Source organism: Dendrobates tinctorius, unplaced genomic scaffold (assembly GCF_039654945.1).
Source record: "Dendrobates tinctorius isolate UK_male_01 unplaced genomic scaffold, ASM3965494v1 ptg000075l, whole genome shotgun sequence".
In the NCBI taxonomy this organism is placed as follows: Eukaryota; Metazoa; Chordata; class Amphibia; order Anura; family Dendrobatidae; genus Dendrobates; species Dendrobates tinctorius.
In genome coordinates this window covers 12577604-12603279 of record NW_027361743.1, presented here as the reverse complement: position 1 = coordinate 12603279, position 25676 = coordinate 12577604, and the positions used below count along the sequence as shown (strand labels likewise).

Sequence of the window (25676 nt, the reverse complement as noted above, 5' to 3'; positions counted from 1 at the left end):
TGCTCGCAGTGCCTCCCAGGGTCGTCGGCGACAGCAACGCGGCGGTCACCAGCGTGTAAGTATAAATATTTTTGCTTTGTTTTTTTGCACTTTTTATTTCATTTCTTTTGTGGAGGCTAATTATGTTATTTTTGTCTTTTTCTTTAACAGCCTTCACAGCGTGCTCCCGACTCTGACGTTGAGGATGGAGGGATTGATATGGACCGCCTCATCGATCTTGTCAGAGAAAGGGAGCCGCTCTGGAATATGGCTGACCGCCGCCACGCTGACCTGATCGTTACCCAACGACTCTGGGAGGAAATCTGTTCGCTCCTTGTGGGCCGCTGGGAGGACCTCGATGTTCGGGCCCAGATTACAGAGCGTAAGTATATACAGTACCGGTTGCTTGATGTAAACCAGTGTTTCCCGAACTCCAGTCCTCGTGGTCCCCACGGATCATGTGTTCAGGATTTCTATTTACTATGGAAATCCTGAAAACATGACCCCTGGGGACCATGAGGACTGAAGTTTGGGAAACACTGATGTTGTATACTAACCACTCCTTTCTCGTTTCAGGGAACAGAATTGTGAATCGGTGGCGGTCTGTGAGGGATCGTTTCAAGAAGGAGTTCAATAAAGAGATGCGGGCCCCGAGTGGATCTGGAGGACGCAGGAGCAAGTACAAGTACGCAGAAGCCCTGTCGTTCCTCCGTGAAACAATGGTCACCAGAAGGTAAATATTACACACCACATGTGAAAAAAAATGTTAGATGTAAATTTTTTTTTCAGCCAGGGCCATACCATGTCAGTATTTTAATTGTTTTTTTTTCTCTTTATTCCACAGCACGGTGAGCAGCACTCGGGAGCCTGCACGATTGGACCCTTCTGAGGCGATCCCTGAGGAGACCGGCACCGAGGGACACTTCGACCGCCCCGGTACATCTGCACCTTCCCAGCCTTCCTACACATTCGACCCATCTGTCCCATCCACCAGCACAGGAGCATCGTGGCCGCCTACATTACATGAAGCTGCTGGTGAGGAGATCGCTTTCCCTTTACCCCACCCTTCTGCCCCTGCCACCTCTAGTACACCTGCGGGTACTGGGCGGCAGCGGCAGAGGGGTCAGGAAAAGACTTATGCGCCAGAGTTCTTGCATCTGAATGCATCTTTCCAGAACTGTCTAAAAGTCTTGTCAGAGCAAATCTCCGCAGGCTATCAGCAGATCAACTCCAGCATTCTGGAGGTGAAGACACTTCTGCAAACCATGCATTCAGAAGCAAGATCTTCGCCAAACCACACCTTTTTCAGGTCTGTTGTGGAGCGCATGGAAACGCTCTCTCCTGCCCAGCAGATGCATGTAATGCATTCATGCCACGCTGCTCTCCAGCAAGTTACCTCCCAACCTCCTCCTCCTCCTCCCACCACAGTAGTTCCTCCACCTGCACCCCCTCCAGCCACTTTCCATCCTCCCCCTCCTATTACATCTACACCCCCTCCAGCCACTTTCCATCCTCCCCCTCCTATTACATCTACACCCCCTCCAGCCACTTTCCATCCTCCCCCTCCTATTACATACCATCCACCTCCAGCCACTTTCCATCCTCCCCCTCCTATTACATACCATCCACCTCCCCAGCACCAGCCACCTCCCCAGCACCAGCCACCTCCCCAGCACCAGCCACCTCCCCAGCACCAGCCACCTCCCCAGCACCAGCCACCTCCACAGTACCTGCAAACTCCCCAGTACCAGCAACCTCCCCAGTACCAGACATCTCCCCACTTCCAGCAACCTGCCCCGTACCAGACATCTCCCCACTTCCAGCAACCTGCCCCGTACCAGACATCTCCCCACTTCCAGCAACCTGCCCCGTACCAGACATCTCCCCACTTCCAGCAACCTGCCCCGTACCAAACTCCTTCCCCATACAACTTGCCATCAACATCATCTGCTCCTACAGTCCCTGCCCAACCCTCCACTCCACCACCCACCACCTCTTCTGCTTCCCACATGTCCACCCATTCTGTAGTTTTTTCCACACCTTCACCTCTAACTGTTCCTTCCCCACAACGATCCCAGTCCTCTCTCCACACTCCCAGTGTCGAAGTGTCCCGCAGCCCCTACAGCAGTATTTCCACCACACACTACACAGAATTATAATGTGTGTTTTTAAATAAAAATGACCAGTTTTATGGTTTCAGTTTTATAGTTTCAAATTTTTATTAAACATGTTTATTAAAATTTTAAAAAAGTTTACTAAAAAAAACATTTTTCAATAAAAGTTAAATTATTTTACACTGGTTGTCTGTCATTTCTTTCTGCGGCGAAAAAGGTTAAATACAGGGTATTTAAAAGGTGAAATGGTATTCAAAACTAGGTATATAACTGTGGGTAAATTTTAGCTTTTTGCCACAGTTGTGTTCCTGGTTGTGTTTGAAGCAAAGTATTTCACCTAAAAAGTTGTGTTTATTGTTGGTGATTTCCTAACAATGTACACAACTTTTGTTAAAAGGTGAAATACTTTGCATAAAACACAACCAGGTACACACCTGTGGCCTAAAGCTAAAAATAGAGACCATGACAAGATAGCCAACTTTGGTTGGCAAAGGTATATACTGTTGGTACAGAAGGTACACAAGTTTGGGGCACAAATCTTTCACACTCTGTCATCCTGCCAGTGTACTCTGCCTTGAGGTGACATAAAGTATAGTGCAAAATTGTCCCTCATTACTGAAACCGTCACAGAACTTCTAGTGGTAATGTCATGGTAATCTTGCAAGGTGGTTTCTTCAGAGGTGTCCTCAATGGAAATGGGTTCCTTGCAGATAACAAAATTGTGGAGTACCACGCACGCTTTGATCACCTCGTCCACAGTTTCTGTCTTGAGGTTGATCGCAGTCAATAGGACCCGCCATTTGGCTGTCAGAATACCAAAGGTACATTCAACCATTCTTCTTGCTCTTGTGAGGCGGTAATTAAAAATGCGTTTTGGTCTTGTCAATCCTCTGCTAGAGTACGGTTTCAAAAGGTGTTCTGACAGCTGGAAGGCTTCATCCCCTACACAGACAAATGGCATAGGTGGACCAGATGTTTGCGGCAGCGGTCTAGGTGGTGGTAACTGGAAGGTGTTTCCATACAGTTTACGCCCCATGGCAGACAGTTTGAAAACTTGAGAGTCATTGGAGCGGCCATAGGCCCCAATATCAACCGCAATAAATTTGTATTCCGCGTCAGCGATGGCCATGAGGACAATTGAAAAATATTTCTTGTAATTGAAATATTCCGATCCAGATCCAGCTGGCTTTACAATGCGGATATGTTTCCCGTCCACAGCGCCCAAGCAGTTTGGAAACTGACATATCTGTTGAAACTTGTCAGCAATTTCAATCCACCTCTCTGTTGTGGGCTCTGGTAAAAACTCTTCAGCTAAGGAGTCCCACAGTGCACGGCATGTGTACTTCACAATTCCAGATATGGTGGAAATCCCGAGTCTGTACTGGAAATGCAGTGACGAAAGTGATTCTCCAGTTGCAAGAAATCTGTGGGGAATTAACAAACAATAAATTAGTTTTAAATCACAGCATTATACCAAAACTGACCTAACACTTGGAGATACAAATTACCACCAACAAGATTGCAGTGAAAGTGTGCTCTGATGCGATCATATCCAATAAATGTGGCTTACCTTAAAGTCACCATCAGACGCTCTGCGGGTGAAACGGAGAAGCGGCAATAGGTGTCCGCTTTTCTTATGAGGTGTGCAATGCGCTCCACCAAGTAATCAAAATTCTCCATTTTCATCCTAACATATCCAAAAAATTTATCCGGGTTTCGTCTAAGGTCCATGCAGAGTGTAGAATAGACCCCACGCGTCATTCTCTTGGCTGTGATGGGGTGGATCCACAAACGTCGTCTACGATGCCTGATGCGCTGCTGTCTCGCTCTCTCCTTCTCCAGAACAATCACCCTCAAACGATTTGCCTCCGCTGTAAAATCCGCCAAATTCTTCAAAATATTTCCAATGACAACATCCATCTTCGCCAGTAAACTTGCTCTTCTCTCCAACCTGCACTTTCTCCTCTACAACCTGTCAAAGAAGGGCTGTAGGAACATGCTATATATAGTTTTCCAGTAGCCAATCGGAAGGCCACAAGGGTCAATTTTAAAAACCGGATCCGGCGTAATCCGTCGAAAAACGGATAGAAAAACGGATGAACCGGATGAGACGGATCCGGTTTTGTCTGTCAAGAAAAAGACGGATCCGGCAGAAAACCGGATCCGTCACATCCGGTTTTACTAAACATTTGCCGGATCGCGCCTGACGCCGAAAACCTGATGTGTGAAAGTAGCCTAAGGGTACCGTTACACCTAGCGATGCACCAGCGATCCTGACTAGCGATATGACGCAGTCAGGATCGCTGGTGCATCGCTAGGTGGTCGCTAGTGAGCTGCCACACAGGCAGATCTCACCAGCGACATCGCTGGGGACGGGGATCGCTACTTACCTGTCAGACGCGGCGATCCTGTGTCCTCCCGCCCGGCTCCACGCGTCGCTCGTCGTCACAGCAGGAAGCGCTGCAGGAAGCTGATGACGAGAAATGGTCCAGCAGCTTCTCGCGCGATCAGCGATAACCAGCGGGGGAGCCGGTCGGAGGTAAGTATCACATGCAGCGATATCGCTAGCAATATCGCTGCAACGTCACAAAATCGGTGACTTTACAGCGATATTGCTAGCGATATCGCAGTGTGTAACGGGGGCTTAATATGAGGGAACCTGTCTTCAAATTGCTCCAGATTGTCCTCAGTCCCTTGTACCAGGACGGTGCCACTGTTGTACAGAGTGATGGTAATTGAGCTGCACTCGTCGTCTTTATGGTTTCTGACTCTGATCTGCTGGCCATTTATTGGTATCAGACTTGGTTGTATATTGATATTGCTTGCACAGGGGGCGGTGTGCCAGGCCCGGAGATGCTCTGTGAAGAATAACACATTGGTTTTCCTTTTATCTTCCTCACTAGATATGAAGTCAGCATAGAGCATCTCTGGGTTTTCTCTAATTGTGGCAGTTTTTATGGCTTTCTTTGCATGACTGTTCTTCTGCCCTTCAGGGTGTGTTATCTCCAGGATCTTTGACCCCCTGCTGCCTTGCATCTCCGGCTCTCTATCAGCATTTACTTTGTTCTGTTTCCCTTGTTCCAAATTAACATTTTCAATTTTTATAATTGTAATTCTTATTTCTAATAGTTTTAAGTTCTAGCAAGATTATGAGTGTGGTTAGGCTGAGGATGGTCCTACCTGAGGGTGCTTGCTGTCCTCTGGATGTCAGACCTGGTGCTGCCTGGTGGTTGCTGTCTGTCCTCCAGGAGATTCTTGTTTTGTCCTTTAGAACTTATTTTTCCTCCTTTTTCATAAAAATCATTCGTCCGGCTACGTCCTGCTCACTTCTGTATTCCACGGGGATGAATTTTTCCAGGTTGTGTCCTAAAGTTTCCTCATTTCAAGGTATAAAGTGATGAAAATTCAGGAGCTCATGTTCAGTGCTGCTTACTCCTGGAATGGTGGGCGGGATACAGTCACAATCATACATATCCTCCATCCCATAGTCCAGTGCCCATATACCATCATACATATCCTCCATCCCATAGTCCAGTGCCCATATACCATCATACATATCCTCCATCCCATAGTCCCGAGCTGGGTGGCGCTGAGCAAGGAGTTCCTGGAGATGTGCTGTTATGTAACCTGGTAGTGCGGCTCTGTGTGCGGCCGCTGATGATGTGATTTTCTATGCCTGTAACAATAGAGCGTGGCAGTAAGAGAGGAGGGGGTGATTCATTTCTGTCATGTGCTCTCTGCTCCTTTCTGGGGGGCAGACAATGGCTGGGAGCTTATGTTCCCGGGGATGCTAGATTTCTCCCACCAGGACAGTGTCTGCTGAGGTGTTGTTGAGTGGGAAAACTGTTGCTTATAGCAACCAATCACAGCTCAGCTTCTTTTAACCAGCTCTGGTGAAATGAAAGATGCTTAGTGATTGGGTGGGGCTATGTGGAGTGGGCATGGCTGATGCACGCACACTCGCGCACACACACACACACACACACACACACACACACTCATTTTTATATATATAGATTAAATCATGAAACAGGAAAAAGCAATGCAGAAACAGGTGCATACCTAGAAATACAAGTATTTTATTGGACACAATGTTACTTTTTCATGTAAACTTTGAGATATTCAATCAATCAATCAAATCAAATTTATTATCGCCAAGTACATATTACATATATACAAGGAATTCTTTGTGGCAAAGAGGCAACATAATATATAACAACAGATACAACAAGTAACATCTAACAAGACAGATACAGTATATAGTCTACACATGACGGTTTAATTGTTGAACAGAGAGTGGATAGAAGCTGTTCATATGGCGGTTGGTGCTGCATTTGGGGACTCTGAAGCGACGTCCTGAATGGAGTAGTTGGAATGAGGAGTGTCCCGGGTGAGAGGGATCGGATGAAATTTTCAGTGCGTGGGATCGAATACTCTTATCATAAAGATCCTGGATTTTAGGCAGGGGGGAACCTATAATTCTCTCTGCTGTTCTGAAAGTCCTTTGTAAGCGGAGTTTGTCATGCGCAGTGGCTCCCCCATACCAGACTATCAGAGAGGAACAAATCACAGATCTGATGACAGCATTAAAGAATAAGATCAGCAGATTCTTAGACAAACCATATCTTTTCAGCTGACGCAGGAAGAACATCCTCTGTTGTGCTTTTCTTATAACAGCATCCACGTTTTTCCCCCATTTAAGATCATGAGAGATAACACCAAGGAATTTGGTCTCTGTGACCCTAAGAACCACTTCGTCATGGATGTAGATTGGAAGTATCTCATGTTGATCTTTCCTAGAATCCACAACCATCTCAGCAGTTTTTTTTAGTGCTGAGTACAAGATTATTGGCTTTACACCAGTCACATATTCTTTCCACCTCACTCCGATACAAGTCTTCAGCATTTCCCCTGATGAGACCAATCAGTGTCATATCATCGGCAAATTTCAAGATTTTTACTGAGTCTGCTGAAGAGATGCAATCATTCGTATAGAGAGAAAACAGTAACGGGGACAAAACACACCCCTGAGGTGCCCCGATGTTTGTGACCAAGGTGTCCGAAGTGAATGGTCCAACTTTTACACTCTGTATCCTGGCTGTCAGGAAGTTATAAATCCACAAGCATAAGTTGAGAGGGACTCCAAGAGCTACCATTTTCTTATGAAGTAAATTCGGATCAATGGTATCGAACGCTGAGCTAAAGTCCATGAAAAGAATCCGGACATATGAGTGCCGTTCATCTGTATGATCCAAAATGTACTTCAGTGCCAGATTGACAGTGTCGTTTGCCGAACGATTCTCCTTATAGGCAAACTGAAGCAGGTCCCATAGCTTCTGCGTGAATTTTATCAGGTGGGACATCATAATTCTTTCGAAGACTTTCATAGCTACAGATGTGAGTGCTACTGGTCTATAGTCGTTCAACTCAGAGGATCCCACTTTCTTGGGGACAGGGATAATTGTGGAATTTTTCCAACACTGAGGTACAACGCACTCTTTCAGTGACACATTGTATATATTTGTCAGTATAGGGGCAAGCTGGGTAGCACATACTTTCAGACACATTGGAGATACACCATCAGGGCCAGGTGCCTTTTTGACCTTAAGTTCCTTTAGATATTATACCAGTGCCTGCGATCTCATATATGTACATGTATGCTCATATATGCTTTTTTGGTTTCTTGATTTAATAGAATTTCATTAGGCGACACAATACAGTATATATAGTTATTATAATGATTCTTCATATGTGCATTACATTTCTTCCCAGGGAAGAGAGAAATCTGTCTGGCATGGACCAGATCTTTGCTGCTTTGAATATATTCCTCACCACAGCATCTTTAAATTACCGCATGAGAGTGTGTAAATTGGGAGAAGATGTTTTCCCCATAGTGTTACGTGTATGGACCCAGCATAGACCCAAGGACGCCTTAAAAGAAGAAATTGTGGAGTTTTTTCGATTAATGCTACGTGTTCACCATCCAAGGGGAGCCAAGACTGTAGAAGAAGGTGAGTTATATCAAAATACTGCTGTTGTTGTTATTATTATTATTTATTTATATAGTACCATTAATTCAATGGTGCTGTACATGAGAAGGGGTTACATACAAAGTAATAGATATCGTTTACAGTAAACTTACAGTGGCAGACTGGTGCAGAGGGGAAAGGACCCTGTCCTTGCGGACTTACATTCTAGAGGATAATGGGGAAGAGACAGAAGGTCGGGGGTGCGGCAGCTCTGGTGGTGATGAGGCGGCAGCTCGGGGGGGGGGGGGGCGGTGAGGCGGCAGAATGGTTATTACACGCTGTAAGCTTTCCTGAAGAGATGGGTTTTCAGGTTCCTTCTGAAGGATCCAAGGGTGGTGGATAATCGGACGTGTTGAGGTGTGGACTTCTAGAGGATCGGGGATATTCGGGAGAAATCTTGGAGGCTGTTGTGTGAGGAACGAATAAGTGTGGAGGAGAGTAGTAGGTCTTAGAGGATCGAAGATTACGTGAGTGAAGATAGTGGGAGATTAGTTCAGAGATATAGGGAGGGGACAGGTTGTGGATGGCTTTGTAAGTCAGTGTTAGTAGTTTGAACTGGATTCGTTGGGGAATTGGGACCCAGTGGAGGGATTTGCAGAGGAGAGAAACAGGGGAGTAGCGAGGAGAGCGGTGGATTAGTCGGGCAGCAGAGTTGAGGACAGACTGGTGCAAGAGAGATGGCGGGGAGGCCACAGAGGAGGGTGTTGCAGCAATCAAGGCGGGAGATGATGAGGGCATGCACAAGAGTTTTAGTAGATTGAGGGCCGAGTAAGGGATGGATTCTGGATATATTTTTGAGTTGGAGGCGACAGGAGGTGGCAAGAGTTAACACGTGTGGTCTGAAGGACAGGGCAGAGTCAAGAGTTGCTCTGAGGCAGCGGATTTCAGGTGCAGGAGAGAGCGTGATGCCGTTTATTATAATAGATAAAATGAGTAGGGGAGATACACGAGATGGAGGAAAGATGATGAGTTTGGTTTTGTCTACATTGAGTTTTAGGAAGCGAAAGGTGAAGAAGGAGGATATAGCTGATAGACACTGCGGGATTATGGATGGCAGAGGTGACATCTGGGCCAGAGAGGTAGATCTGAGTGTCGTCCGCATACAGGTGGTACTGGAAGACTTTGGCTCTATGAGTTGCCCTAGGCCAAGAGTATAGATGGAAAAAAGTAGGGGCCCCAAGACAGAACCTTGAGGGACTCCAACAAAGAGAGCGGGTGGGATGAGGAGGTAGTGTGGGAGTGGGAAACACTAAATGTGCGATTGGAAAGGTAAGAGGCGATCCACGACAGGGCAAGGTCTTTGATGCCAAGAGAAGAAAGAATCTGTAGCAGTAGGCAGTGGTCGACTGTGTCGAAGGCAAAGGACAGGTCGAGAAGGAGGAGGATGGAGAGCTGTCTGTTAGCTTTGGCTATGAGTGAGTCATTAGTAATTTTGGTCAAGGCAGTTTCAGTGGTGTCGCGCTCACGCCCAGACTGGTGGGCGTGAGCCGGGGGTTGTGGCCCCACTGTGCCACAAACCAGACTACCCTGGAAGGGCCGTGACTAAGACAGCTACCTTGGTCTTCACTGGAGCCTCTGATGGTGAGGTCAGGCCTGTGCGGCAGGTAGCTGCCAGGTGCCACTCCAGGGTGGTGTTTGGTTGTGGCTGCTGATCCCACTAGGAAACAGAACGCTAGGACAGGTGCAGGCGACAGGCAAGACTAGCAGACAGGAAGGTAAACATGGTAAGCTAGGCTGGTACTCTGGCAGGCGGTCACGGCTGAGACACTGGCAGGCTGGCACGACTGAGACACTGGCAGGTGGGCACGGGCAGGAAGGAGTGGTGTATGGAATAGGTAGGGTCCTGTTCACACAGGAGGTGTAGGAACTGGTACAGGTAGGATGGAAATATGGACAGGTATGAGGGAACAGGTTTGGACCTGTTCACACTAGAGACTGCGGAGAGGAGCTGCAGTTTGCAGCAGGAGGTTCCGCAGCAGCAGAAGCGTAGCACAGGCAGAACTGCAGGAGTGCGGGGCAATGGCAGAACTGCAGGAGTGCGGGGCAATGGCAGAACTGCAGGAGTGCTGGGCAATGGCAGAACTGCAGGAGTGCGGGGCAATGGCAGAACTGCAGGAGTGCGGGGCAATGGCAGAACTGCAGGAGTGTGGGGCAATGGCAGAACTGCAGGAGTGCGGGGCAATGGCAGAACTGCAGGCGTGCGGGGCAATGGCTGAACTGCAGGAGTGCGGGGCACAGGCAGAACTGCAGGAGTGCGGGGCACAGGCAGAACTGCAGGAGTGCGGGGCACAGGCAGAAGGAAAGGACACAAGGATAGACACGGCAGGGAAAGGAGCGCAGACAAGGAGACCAACAGACAGAGGTAGGACTGCGTTCAGACTAGGTAATGGTGCGAGACAAGGTACTGGAACAAAGACACAGAGACTCAGATATAGCGCCTCCTGGAGTGCAGAGAGGATAGGTACGAAACAAGGCAAGGAGCAATAGCACCAGGATATTCTGCCTCCTGGAGGGCGGATGGACAGGTACAAGGCAAGGCTAGGAACACGGACACAGAGACCAGGATATTCTGCCTCCTAGAGGGCAGCCAGACACGTAAAGATACAGGACTTAGGAAACAAGCCTCCAGAGAAGGCGAAGCACAGGACAGGATCTAGCAACTCAGCAGCAAGACACTAACTGAGTTAAGACATTGCACAGGCCTCTTGATAATTGGCCAGGGACACACTAGACAGGTGCACGCTGATTCCATAAGAACCAGAGAGTTCTGGCGTCGCCCCCCTATGCACACAGCCAGGAAGCATGCAGAGAGCAGGCAGGGAAGCAAGAGGCATACAGCATGGAGCCGGCAGCAGACAGAAGTCACAGCATGGCCTGAAGCAGTGATTAAGTTGGTGTGTGGGGGATGGGAGGCCATGCAGTGATGCCAGCAGGGTTGTTACAAGTGGAGTGGTGGGGGCGGAAGCCAGATTGGAGGTTGTCAAGGAGAGAGTTAGGTGAGAGGTGGGAGGAAAGTTGAGCATGGACATTCTGCTCAAGGAGTTTGGAAGCAAACGGGAGCAGTGATATGGGGCGATAGCTGGGCATAGCAGTTGGGTCAAGGTTTGTTTATTTTGAGGATGGGTGTGACGGTAGCATGTTTGAAGGCAGAGGGGAAGGTACCAGAAGATAGCGATAGGTTGAAAAGATGTGTTAGGGCTGGGATGAGCGTGTTAGTGAGGTTGATGAGCAGGTGTTAATGATATGCTCGTGCCTTAAGGTGGGGTTGGAGGGGAGTCTTCATGTGGTAAACTCATTAGATGTTCATAATGCAGACTGTTGACAGGTCACTGATCCCTCAATGACCTGCCCCCTAGTCTGCATAATGAATACCATCACATGCTGAATAAAAGAAAACACTTCTGCAGGCGGGTGCCAACCGTGATACCTGCGCTGCAGCATTATCACATGGTTACTGTGCACTTACTGTATATGAGCTGACCCGAGCATAAGCCAAGGCACCTAATTTTACCACAAAAATACTGGGAAAACTTATTGACTCGAGTATCAGTCTAGGGTGGGAAATACAGCAGCTACTGGTAAATTCTCTATACAAAATACACCCCATAAAGTTCAAGATAGGCCCCATAAGATGCTCCATACACAATACGTCCCATATTATGCTCTATAAAGTTAAAGATGCTCCATACACAATACTCCCCATATAATGCTCTATAAAGTTAAAGATGGGCCCCATAAGATGCCCAGTTTATGCTGATCCCAATATACTGTATATGAAAATGAAATACTCTCCTCTCAACGCTGACCGCTGCTCCTAAGCGTCGCCGGCTCTCTGCAGTGTTCAGGCAGAGGGCGCACCCTAATCACGTCATCGCGCCCTCTGACCTGAACGTCACAGTCAGAGAACGCGGTAGACATCACAGCAGTGGAAGGAGGAGAGGTGAATATGGCAAGTACCGGGGGCCTGAGCAAGTGGCGGCACAGACACCTGGCCTCCATTGCGTGCCGGTGTCCTCACCTGCTCAGGACCCTGGTACTTTCCCTGGTGCTAATGCCGACCACCAGCCCTGTCAGCAGTCACCAGAACACTGACAGAGGCTGCAGGCGCGCGCATATGACCAGGAGAGACCGGGAAACACCCGCACTGCAGCAGAGAACAAGTAAAGTGGGACCGTGATTCATATATAAGCCGAGGGGGGACTTTTTCAGCAAAAAAAAAAAAAAAAAATGTGCTGAAAAACTCAGCTTATACATGAGTATATATGGTAATCACTTTTGCTGATTTAATTGAGCGAGGAAAAAAAAAGTCAGTTTGAAAATGGCGCCCACCGCGCTGGCAGCGCCATCTTGGTGGAGAAGAAAAAAAAATGTCCTCCTCCAAGATGGCACCGCTTGCGGAGTAGCAGCCCTCAGAGATTGATAGCCGCTACTGCTCAGGCACGGCGGGTGCCGTTTTCAAATTTACTTTTTTTTTCCTCGCACAATTAAATCAGCAAAAGGGATTAAGCGCACAGTAACCATGCGATTATGCTGCATTGCAGGTGTCACAGCCGGCACCTACCTGCAGAAGCATTTTTTTTTTTATTCAGTATGTGATGGTATTCATTATGTAAACTAGGGGGCAGGTCAGTGAGGGATCAGTTGCAAAGACTTGGCACACACAGTCTGTGATTTCCAGTGAAAGATAGTTTTAATATACAGTGCAGTATAGACGTTTCGGTCACATTGACCTTCATCAAAGTACTAGGTATTGTACTTTGATTGTTTACGCAATACTCTATATATAAGAGCCAAAAAGTACAAGATCCCCCCGGGATAGGGACATAATAAAGCACAATTATGCAAGATCAGTCCAGTGAGTGTGCAGTGTGTGGCAATGACACGGCATCCACCGCGAATCAGGAGCGCCAAAAAAATGAAAACTGAAAAATCCACAGTGGTATACATATATCATAGTCCAATGCACTTTTTTTTTTCTTTTTGCACCAAAATTTGAATGGAATATATAGTCCGAATGTAGCTTACCAGGGGGGTCACGACGGTGGTGGAAGCAGGATCACAGGAGGCACAGTCCCTTCCTCAGGAAGCCGGCGGCAGCAGAAATGTGGAGGTATAGGTGGTGAGCAGTGCAGAGGACATTGCTTTCCTTGTGGTCATTTTCCTGAAGCCGTGAACTTCCGGAGGCAGTGCATGCGCAGATTGCGATCTCGGCCCAACTGAGATCTCATTCCGCTTATTCGCCACCTCCGGTGGCCATTTGCCTGACACCCTCGGCTTCATTAAAATGGGAGTCGGAGGTGAAGCGTGCCCAGATTATGATCTCGGCTGAAGCCTACCACTGGGAAAGCAACGCACTCTGCTCTGCCTCACTTCCGACACTGGGCTTGCAGCAAGGCTCCACTATGACACCACCTCCTTCCATCCAGGGCCCGCAGCATTGCCCCACTTCTGCCACTGTCGGCTTCCTGAGTAAGAGACCATGCCTCTTGGACCCCCATCTTATAAATTTTTTTTTTTTCCTATTTTTCCACAATTCGTTACCAGTCACTCTTTTGTGTCCTCAACACTGTACCTCTGTGCACTTCCTGATCACTCAATTAATTACAATTACAGTGCCTTTCAAAAGTATTCGGCCCCCTGGAACTTTTCAGTTTTTTCCCACATATCATGCTTCAAATATAAAGATACCAAATGTAAATTTTTGGTGAAGAATCAACAACAAGTGGGACACAATTGTGAAGTTGATAGAAATTTATTGGTTATTTTACATTTTTTTGGAAAATCAAAAACTGAAAAGTGGGGCGTGCAATATTTTTCGGCCCCTTTACTTTCAGTGCAGCAAACTCACCCCGGAAGTTCATTGTGGATCTCTGAATGATCCAATGTTGTCCTAATTGACTAATGATGATAAATATAATCCACCTGTGTGTAATCAAGTCTCCGTATAAATGCACCTGCTCTGTGAAAGTCTCGGGTTCTGTTTGAAGCACAGAGAGCATCATGAAGACCAAGGAACACAACAGGTAGGTCCGTGATACTGTTGTGGAGAAGTTTAAAGCCGGATTTGGATACAAAATGAATTCCAAAGCTTTAAACATCCCAAGGAGCACTGTGCAAGCGATCATATTGAAATGGAAGGCGTATAATACCACTGCAAATCTACCAAGACTCCGCCGTCCCTCTAAACTTTCATCTCAAACAAGGAGAAGACTGATCAGAGATGCAGCCAAGAGGCCCATGATCACTCTGGATGAACTGCAGAGATCTACAGCTGAGGTGGGACAGTCTGTCCATAGGACAACAATCAGTCGTATTGTTGAGGGAGGATCTGGAGTGACCCTTCACGGTTGACCAAGTGATCTCCAAATTAATCCACAGGGCGATGCCAGCAACGGGTCTTATATCTTGTGCAGGCTGGAACAGTCTGGTTTTATTACAGCCGTGAACTTTACTCTAGTTACAGAATTTATCTCGTAAACAACAAGATGGAGTTACAAGCACAAAAATGAAGCCTTTAGTTTTGATTTTAGTTTAACCCTTCACAGTATACTGCACAAATATGGCCTTTATGGAAGAGTGGCAAGAAGAAAGCCATTTCTCAAAGATATCCATAAAAAGTCGTTTAAAGTTTGCAACAAGTCACCTGGGAGACACACTAAACATGTGGAAGAAGGTGCTCTGGTCATATGAAACCAAAATCGAACTTTTTGGCAACAATGCCAAACGATATGTTTTGGCGTAAAGGCAACACAGCTCATCACCCTGAACACACCATCCCCACTGTCAAACATGGTGGCAGCTGCATCATGGTTTGGGCCTGCTTTTCTTCAGCAGGGACAGGGAAGATGGTTAAAATTGATGGGAAGATGGATGGAGCCAAGTACAGGACCATTCTTGAAGAAAACCTGTTGGAGTCTGCAAAAGACCTGAGACTGGGACGGAGATTTGTCTTCCAACAAGACAATGATCCCAAACATAAAGCAAAATTTACAATGGAATGGTTCACAAATAAACGTATCCAGGTGTTAGAATGGCCAAGTCAAAGTCCAGACCTGAATCCAATCGAGAATCTGTGGAAAGAGCTGAAAACTGCTGTTCACAAACGATCTCCATCAAACCTCACTGAGCTCGAGCTGTTTGCCAAGGAAGAATGGGCAAGAGTTTCAGTCTCACAATGTACAAAACTGATAGAGACATACCCCAAGCGACTTTCAGGTGTAATCGCAGCAAAAGTTGGCGCAACAAAATGTTAAGTTAAAGGGGCCAAATAATATTGCACGCCCCACTTTTCAGTTTTTGAATTTCCACAAAAATTTAAAATAACCAATAATTTAGTTCAACTTCACAATTGTGTCCCACTTGTTGTTGATTCTTCACCAAAAATTTACATGTGGTATCTTTGTTTGAAGCATGATATGTGGGAAAAGGTTGAAAAGTTCCAGGGGGCCAAATACTTTCGCAAGGCACTGTACATGCCCCCTTCCCCAGTCCATTATAATTTCCTCTTTCTCACCCCCTCAATTCATTGTAATATAATTTCCACTTTCCTCTCTTCCACCCCCCCTTAGTTAATTCCTTATAATCTATTCTCTCCCATGCCACCCTCCATTCATTGCAATTTCTTGTCTTCCACACCCATTTCATTCATGTAACTGGCACATATATGCTGGCGCGATGATGTCATTGTGCTTGCTGTCATCTCACTGGCAGCAGCACATCACAGAACAGTTGGTAGGAGCTCCGCTGTTATTCCGTATTGCCAGCAGCGGAGCTTTTGTAAAAGATTCAGACCTTTGCTCTGACCTATACCTGTACTCCGACCAAGTGTGTGGGTTGACAGACATGTTCAATAATCTGGTTCAGGCCATCAACCAGTACCTGAACATCAAGAAAACAGACCCCTCACCCCCTATAGAGACGGTGTCATTCAAAAAGGTCAAACGTAAGCCAGAGGCTTTTCGATTTACAAGGAGTGTGATGTTCTAGTAGTCAAAGAGTGGAAGAACCTGGGAAGAGGCTTCCACAGACAGATGTGTATGGCTTTTCCAAGAAGATCTCCTCGCCATCTGGGCTGCCTCCCCTTCAGTGGACCCCCTGGTGTCTTGGTTATCCACAACCACAAATTTTACTACTTGTTTTATGTTGCTTCTCTTAAGAACCCTATGGATAGACATGTCAAATCCCAGGCTAAAACTGCCAACTTTAGTGACATGTGTTGCTGTCATCAATTTCTAAATGAGTTAATCTTTTCAAATGAAATGGAAAAATGTCCATCGTTCACCTTCTGTCCTATGTTCTGTTGAATAAAATATGACGATATGACATTTACAACTCATTGTATCCTCGTTTTCTTTACATTTTACACAGTGTCCCAATATTGTGCATGAAATTTGTTCCAAAAGTTGTCCCTATCCCTTACAGGATCACTCTTCTCTTTACAGGTGCTTATGCATATGACGGTGATAAGTGGCAGAGAAATTTGTACAACTTGTATGAGGCTCTGATGAGCGAGATCAGTCAGATTGGCAGCAGAGGGAAATATTCTTCAGGATCTCGAAACATTGCAGTCAAGGAGAATTTGGTGGAATTAATGGCTGATATTTGCCATCAGGTATTTAGTTAATATATTTCAGGTAGCAATACTTCTACTCTTACCTCCTTAACCTATGACATATACACTCTGTTTCAGGTTGGTGCAGGTGTATACAGCTGACACCTACCTTTAACAGCAGTGACTGGAGATGGATCTGATCGCTACTGTTTTACTTTTTAAATATCACTGTCACTGCAGTGGGGGGCAGGGTTACCCAGAGCAGTTGACTAGAAGGCACAAGACATCTAGTCCTGTAGTAATAATCTCCTGCTGCTAAAACACTGATTTTCTTGAAACCGCAAAATACAGCCCAGTAAGTGATAAAGCAACGGATACAGACTTTTACATCATTCTACTCTCTGTTTACATAGTGAAAACCTGCTGTCAGATTCCCTTTAATACTTATTAAATCTCGATATCCATAATTTTCTCCTTAGCTCTTTACAGAAGACACCCGCATCTTGGAAATCACACAGGCTTCTTTTGTGGTGACTCAGAGAGACTCTCTTGGAAATGGGGTACCGAGCAAGCGCAGAAGGATTGAACTTGGTTGGGAAGTAGTCCGCGATAAGCTTCAAAGATCAAAGAATGATTTTGATGTTGTTCCATGGTAAATATGATTGTAGTTCATTATTTCTTCAGTTGTTTGTAGATTTCTGTAACCTTAAATGGAACCTTTCATGTTGTCATGCAGTCTGAACTGTAGACAGTATGTTTAGAGAAGGAGAAGACGCGCAAAATAATGTGATTGTCGGAAAAGATTTAATATAACTCCTATTTTATTCATTAAAATCCCCGGTGCCTTTATTGCGTGAGTCCAGGGGGCGGGCCTACTGAGTGATGGACAACTATCTCTGCATTCATAGTCATACAGGAAAGACTGTCAATCACTCAGTAGCACTGCCCACCAGACTCGTATGCCTACAAACCCAAGCATTTCAAGGAATAAAACGCAACGTTTACTGAGACTTTAAACATAAAAATGTGTATCAATCTGACCAGCTCCTCCTGCTCTATAACATCCTGCCTGCCGATCAAAGACCAATTTCAACATGGCAGGTTCCCTTTAATTTCTCATCATTGCTCCTGTAGCTCTAAAGAGATAGATAACATTTGAGATCTTACTCGGCTGACTGACATTTTCCTAGTTTTCTTGTCCGTTGCTGACATGCCATGACATACCATGCCATGACATACCCAGGGGGCTTTGGCTGCTACGATGGTGGATCAGAGGTCAGGGCTCATGTATGACATATTTACATAGTACCTACATCCTGTAACCGTACAGTACATTTACAGACGTATTGGGGCGCATTACACCTGCAGGAGATTTTATAATTATTATTATTATTTATTATTATAACGCCATTTATTCCATGGGGCTTTACATGTGAGGAGGGATATACATAATAAATACAAGTACACTAATCTTAAACAATACAAGTCACGACTGGTACAGGATGAGAGAGAACCCTGCCCGTGAGGGCTCACAATCTACAAGGGACGGGTGAGGATACAGTAGGCAAGGGTACAGCTGGTCGTGCATCGGTTTGGTGGATCGGTGGTTACTGCAGGTTGTAGGCTTGTCGGAAGAGGGAGGTCTTCAGGTTCTTTTTGAAGGTTTCCATGGTAGGCAATAGTCTGATATGTTGTGGTAGAGAGTTCCAGAGTACGGGGGATAACCTCTCATTCTAAGTCCATAGACACTGTTATGGTGTTGTTGTCCCCTTTTGTATAACAGATTCTATTCTTCTGGGAAGACCTCTTACAAATTTTTGAAGGAGTCTGTAAATTTTGCCCTTTCATCCAGAAGAGCATTTGTAAGGTCAGACATTGATGTTGGAGGAGCATTCGGGCTCACAGTCACTAGTCTAGATCACTCCAAAAGTATAAAATGGGGTTTGGGTTCTGTGTAGTCCCATCATATTCGACACCCAATTGCACATTTTGCAAGCAACAAATGTGCTGAAGCTTTAAGATTCCGCGTCGCTGGAGATAAAGTGCCTTGAACCAGGCTCGGACTGCCACAGGGAAATGGGTGAATCTCCTGATGAGCCCACCACCCCAAAATATGAACAGAAGTTGGCACAATACACTTGGCTCTCTTTGTTCAGTCAGGGCAGCATCTCATCATTCATTTAACAAACTACCCAGTGTATTGTTATATGGAAGGAGATGTAAACTAGTGAATGAGGGTAATGTAATATTTGCATGTAGCTGGACAGTGGGCTCCCAGAGTTAATGTTACTGGTGAGCCCTTAACACTCTCCAATCTAACACTACTTAGAACAAGCCATGAAAAACAACCCCATAGCGCATCCACTCTCCACCAAACTGCACAGCGGGCACCATGCAGTCAGACGGGTAACATTCTCCTGGAGTCACCAAACCCAGACTCGTCCATCCGACCCCAGATAGAAAAATGCAATTGCTCTCTGCCCAGAACATGTTTCCAGAGGTCCAGAGTTCAGTGGTTGCGGCTTTACTCCACTCCGTCATTGCCATTGTGCCTGGTGATATAAGGCAGCATGCAGCTGCTCACCAAGGCAATCCCAGCGGGGTGCAGTGTTTGTGCTGCTGTTAATACCAGACGAAGTCTGGACTCTGCAGTTATAGGGTCAGCAGAGCTTTGGTGACTTTTCTGGTCCTCAGCACTCGGTGACCCCGATTTGAACCATTACGAGATCTCCACTTCATGGCTGAGTTGCTGCCATTCCTTCTGCTTCTCAATAATATCACTCAGAGGTGATGGGGAATATTTACGAGGAAAGAAATGTCATGACCTGACTTGTTACATTGGTGGCTCAAATAGGGGACCGCGCCAGTATCCATCAGCTCTACACCGTCATCCGATCTATCAGTAAAGGCAGATGGCATGGCAGGGGCATGGTATTATACACCAGGAGCGAAGGAGCTAGATGTTATATACCGGGGGCAATGGAACTAAATTGAAAAACCTAAAATCAAAGATAAAGAGGTGCGCCTCAATACTTACAGTGGTTACGGAAAGTATTCAGACTCCTTTAAATTTTTCACTCTTTGTTTCTTTGCAGCCATTTGGTAAATTCAAAAAAGTTCATTTTTTTTCTCATTAGTGTACACTCTGCACCCCATCTTGACTGAAAAAAAACAAAAATGGAGAAATTTTTGCAAATTTATTAAAAAAGAGAAACTGAAATATCACATGGTCATAAGTATTCAGACCCTTTGCTCAGTATTGAGTTAGAAGCACCCTTTTGAGCTCGTACAGCCATGAGACTTCTTGGGGATGATGCAACAAGTTTTTCACACCTGGATTTGGGGATCCTCTGCCATTCTTCCTTGCAGATCCTCTCCAGTTCCATCAGGCTGGTTAGTGAACGTTGGTGGACAGCCATTTTCAGGTCTCTCCAGAGATGCTCAATTAGATTTAGGTCAGGGCTCTCACTGGGCTAGTCAAGAATGGTCACAGAGTTGTTTTGAAGCCACTCATTTGTTATTTTAGCTGTGTGCTTAGGGTTATTGTCTTGTTGGAAGGTGAACCTTCAGCCAAGTCTGAGGTCAAGAGCACTCTGGAAAAGGTTTTCATCCAGGATATCTTTGCACTTGGCCGCATTCATGTTTCCTTCAATTGTAAACAGTCGTCCTGTCCCTGTAGCTGAAAAACACCCCTATAGCATGATGCTGCCACCACCATGTTTCACTGTTGGGATGGTATTGGGCAGGTGATGAGCAGTGCCTGGTTTTCTCCACACATACCTCTCAGAATTATCACCAAAAAGGTCTGTCTTTGTCTCATCAGACCAGAGAATCTTATTTCTCATAGTCTGGGAGTCCTTCATGCGTTTTTTAGCAAACTCTATGCGGTCCTTCATATGTCTTGCACTGAGGAGAGGCTTCTGTCAGGCCACTCTGCCATAAAGGCCCGACTGGTGGAGGGCTGCAGTGGTAATTGACTTTGTGGAACTTTCTCCCATGTCCCCACTTCATTTGTGGAGCTCAGCCACAGAGATCTTGGGGTTCTTCTTTACCTCTCTCACCAAGGCTCTTCTCCCACGATTGCTCAGTTTGGCTGGACAGCCAGGTCTAGGAAGACTTCTGGTGGTCCCAAACTTCTTCCATTTAAGGATTATGGAGGCCACAGTGCTCTTAAAAATATTGAGTACTGCAGAAATTCTTTTGTAACCTTGGCCAGATCTGTGCCTTGCCACAATTCTGTCTCTGAGCTCCTTGGCCAGCTCCTTTGACCTCATGATTCTCATTTGGTCTGACATGGACTGTGAGCTGTGAGGTCTTATATAGACAGGTGTGTCCCTTTACAAATCAAGTCCTATCAGTTTAATTAAACACAGCTGGACTCCAATGAAGGCGTAGAACCATCTCAAGGAGGATCACAAGGAAATGGACAACATGTGAATTATATATGAGTACCTGAGCAAAGGGTCTGAATACTTATGACTATGTGATATTTAATTTTATTTTTTAATAAAATTGCAAAAATTTCTATATTTCCGTTTTTTTTCAGTCAAGATGTGGTGCAGAGTGTACATTACTGAGAAAAAAATGAACTTTTTTGAATTTACCAAATGAAACAAAGTTTGAAAAATTTAAAGGGGTCTGAATATTTTCCGTACCCACTGTATGTCCATGTAGTATATTTATGATGGTCAGCTTGCAGTAGTACATAGAAATGGGATATGGGATTTTGGTTACTTCTGTTTTTTCCTTTTTTTTTGGTCAAGGTTGCAAATTGCATCATGTCTGATAGCTCAGCATCCTATGAGCCTGCCACGCAGAGAGGTGACGACATTGCTAGCCGTCCTTCACCAGCTCCTGACTGAGCAGAGGCGAGGAGAGAAAGCAGCCTTTGTGTTGAGATGTTTGAAGGAGGTTGCGATTTGCCAAAAGCAGAAGACGGATGTGACTGTCACCCCAAAATCAGATCTACAGAAGCTTTGGACAAAAATCTGGGCTCTTGCTTTACGTAGTTTAAGTTCTCCGCAGACTGAGGCTGACAGCTTTGCGTTATTAGGTGTCCTCTTACAAGGAGGCCTCGTATCAGCAGACAGAGATTTTTGGAAGATTTTCTCAGGGTCTGCCTGCAAACCATCCAGGTAGTTTTATGTAATAAGTTATATTTGTGTACTAATGTCTTATTATTACATTTTTTTGTAAATTACCCTTATAACGAAGTGTTAATGGTACTTAGAGAATATTTAGGCAGGCCTCGGAGACCACGCTAGAAATTAGAATCCAGCAGTAACTTTCTACAGAGCAAGGTTTGTGCAGCCCAGGTGAGGAGCAGTTGATGTACGGATCAAAAAAATGTTCCCTGCCGTAGAGTTTGCCCTCTACCATCCCGACTATATAATTCTTCTCGCCGTCCCTAGTAGTCACAACAGGCCCCTATTATACCCCCAGTAATCACAGCAGGTCCCTTTCTTCCACACTAATCTCTGCAGTCTGCGCTCGAGGTAGGAATGTGTTTGACAAGCCTTATACATTAAGGCCCCGTCACACAGCGACTTACCAGCGATCCCGACAACGATATCAACGTGTCAGGATCGCTGGTAAGTCGCTATGTGATCGCTGGTGAGCTGTCAAACAGGCAGCTTCATCAGCGATCAGCACCAGCGACACCGAGCACGCGGCGTCGCTGTGTTCAGCGCTGATTCATGTCAAAAATAGAATTAAAATAAAAAATATTGTTATTCTCACCTTCCGACGTCCCGCGCAGCATTCCCACCTCTCTCCACGCTCCGGTCCCAGTAATCCTTTGCGAGAATTACCGCGATGACGTCCATTCTCGCGGGATCGCGAAGTCTCGCGGTCATTCTTGCAAAGGATTACTGGGACCGGAGCGTGGAGAGAGGCGGGAATGCTGCGCGGGACGTCGGAAGGTGAGAATAAAACAATATTTTTTATTTTTTTTTAATTATTTTATCGCTGATCGCTGGTCTACCGCCTGTCACACACAGCGATGCGTGCTGGCCAGCGAGAGATCAGCGACGAAAGAAATATCCAGGGATTTCCCAGAGCGATCAGCGATACCGGCTGATCGCTGTCACACACAGCGATCTCGCTGGTGAGATCGCTGTTGTGTCACAAAACTATGTGTGACGGGGCCTTTACAGGCCTTAAAATATTTAAAAAAAGACCCTCCCCCCCCCCCCCCAATAGTCACAGCAGAGTTTGTTTTGTTTTTTTTTCTCCCATTGTTCTCAATAGTCATGGAAAAAGTTGTTCTTTTGAAGCCACTATTTAGCAGAGTTTGTTGGTTTCCCTCCATTCCCCTCAATAGTCACAGCACAGTTTGTTCTTTTGGTCCTCCAGTAGTCACAGCAAAGTTTTTCCCGTTTCACTCATTAGTAGCAGCACAATTTATTTTATTCCCCCCCCAAGTAGTCACAGCGTAAATATGTTTTCCTCCCCTTTCCCTTAGTCACAGCAGTTTTTGTCAAATCAGTGCCCCCCTTTATCAGCTGCATGTAGGGTAATGTTCTAGACTGTTTTGTCCAGCCCTATGGCTATGTATCCATTTAGTTTTATCGACCTCGATGATTTTTTTCTGACCACAGTCTTGTAGCCATTGACCAATATTGAGTGTTGCTGATATATTTAAGCTTTTTTTTTCTTTTATTGGATAAAATATATCGATATTGGAGATTAAACCCCATAACCTTTAATTGTGTTCATTTCTTTTTTAGCTCCGCTGTGCAGTGCTTGTGTTTGGCTCTCAATTCCTGCATTGTCCCGGATTATCTTACTTCAGACCTGAAGCTGCCATTGCATGAGGGCAACGGCGGCAAGAGACTGCTAAAGGAAGAGATCATTAAGTGGTTATTGTTTGGTCATCTAGACAATGAAATGGATGACACCAGCGAGCACTGCTCAACAATAAACCAGTGAGTGGTAATAAAGCTGCAGTATGTTTCAGCCTGTATTGGCCTTTCGTGGCCAATTTTCTCCATTTTCTTCCTAAATAAAAGCTTAAAGGTCACCAGGTTTTTTGTTGAGACCCCTCTCCATTTTAGTAGTAGTAAAATGTAGTGTGTCCTCCATTGGGAGCCTCTCCGATGCATCGGTGTAAGTAGTTTTCATAAAAACATTTCTGCAGTACGAGAGGAGCGCTAAGCTCTTTTACTGCTGCTGATTGACAGCTTTCTTCCTATATGGTCATGTCCCACCTGGTGACATGAATCCTCGAAGAACTTTGTCCAGTTTACCAGTTGCTATCAAGCATGGAAAGATAATTTTGGTGCAGCGGGATGATCCAGATGGAACAACGGAAGCCTTTATGGCAGAAAGGCAACAGAAGGAGCCAATTGGAACCATGGGATCTGATGAGGCAGAATTTAGATTGCAGCAACAGGTGTAAGAGAGTTGTAATCCACTGGGGTGCCGAGGAGACTCAGCGAGGAGGATCCCATAAAACAGAGTTGCGTTATATTATGATAAGGAAAACCCAGTGAAGTAGCAGAGCTGAGTCGAGCTGAGCCGAGTTTGTCAGAGAGTCTCATACGGTTCAGTGAGATATCCCATGGTAGTGGCTTGGACGCTAAGTACCAAAATAATCAGGCAGCATCATGCAGCCTGAGCTGGCCTACAAGACTTAGGAGTGGGACTTCCAAGGTTGCCTTGGCATCCCGATTTGCTGAAGGGCATAAAGATGGCGAAAGGAGGCACACACCTCACCTGATGTTGGATCCAGTAAAGGGAAGTGGCAACTGTGCATAGGGAGAATGCTGTAATTTGGCTTTCGGGGGATAAACTATGAGTCTAAGAAAAGCAGTAAGTGATAGATCGGTCTGATAGCCGCTACTTTTTGCTGCTCTCGAATAACCAGTTGCACAACAGCTCTGCAAGTCACTTTGTTGGCGACGTTCATACGGGGTCACAGGACGGCTCACTTTGTGCTTTTTCACTTCCACAGATACTTTTCCCAACCATCATTTCAGAAATCACTTGTTAGCCTCACGATGAAGAATTCCAGCGCTGCTATGGACTATTTTGGAAGCTTTTTAGATTGGTGAGTAGAGTTTTTTTTATGTTGCCATCAAAGCAAAAAATGTAATTACTAGTCATTTTTGTTACAGCTTAGTGGCTGGGATTTTCTGTATTTGTTATAGCAGTGAAAAATTAATGCCGAGGTTTTGTAATGGAGCTGTAATAGACTCTCTTGGGACCCTCAACATGCCTCCCATTTTATATTAAGTTATACAAAGCTATTTTTTTCTGTACAAAACCAACACAAATTGTGCCGTGCTCCATTGGTTGTCATATTCCTGAGGTGTTCTCATTGCCATATGCTGCACAAGGGCTATATGGCAACACACAACACTCTGCTGTGGTACAGGCTCCTGCAGATCACTCCACTCAAAACCTGAAATGTACCACTCTGCCTTTTCCTTTCTCACATTTACAGTTATCGAAGAAGTTGACATACACTCACTGGCCACTTTATTAGGTACACCTGTCCAACTGTGTGTTAAGACTTAATTTCTAATCAGCCAATCACATGGCGGCAACTCAGTGCATTTAGGCATGTAGACATGGTCAAGACAATCTCCTGCAGTTCAAACCGAGCATCAGTATGGGGAAGAAAGGTGATTTGAGTGCCTTTGAACGTGGCATGATTGTTGGTGCCAGAAGGGCTGGTCTGAGAATTTCAGAAACTGCTGATCTACTGGGATTTTCACGCACAACCATCTCTAGGGTTTACAGAGAATGGTCCGAAAAAGAAAAAAAATCCAGTGAGCGGCAGTTCTGTGGCCGGAAATGCCATGTTGATGCCAGAGGTCAGAGGAGAATGGGCAGACTGGTTCGAGCTGATAGAAAGGCAACAGTGACTCAAATTGCCACCCGTTACAACCAAGGTAGGCAGAAGAGCATCTCTGAACGCACAGTGCGTCGAACTTTGAGGCAGATGGGCTACAGCAGCAGAAGACCACACTGGGTACCACTCCTCTCAGCTAAGAACAG

At 45.7% G+C, this 25676-nt stretch overlaps 1 protein-coding gene across 1 annotated transcript in view; it reads left to right on the top strand.

Moving 5' to 3' along the window:
* Positions 1 to 25676, top strand: part of ATM (ATM serine/threonine kinase) — a 286540-nt gene that overhangs the window by 68118 nt on the left and 192746 nt on the right. The window contains exons 7-12 of the mRNA XM_073582995.1: positions 7866 to 8104; positions 16564 to 16733; positions 17153 to 17325; positions 21437 to 21808; positions 23402 to 23599; positions 24628 to 24723. Of these exons, the coding sequence (XP_073439096.1) occupies positions 7866 to 8104; positions 16564 to 16733; positions 17153 to 17325; positions 21437 to 21808; positions 23402 to 23599; positions 24628 to 24723 (1248 nt within the window). The remainder of the gene's footprint in view (positions 1 to 7865; positions 8105 to 16563; positions 16734 to 17152; positions 17326 to 21436; positions 21809 to 23401; positions 23600 to 24627; positions 24724 to 25676) is intronic.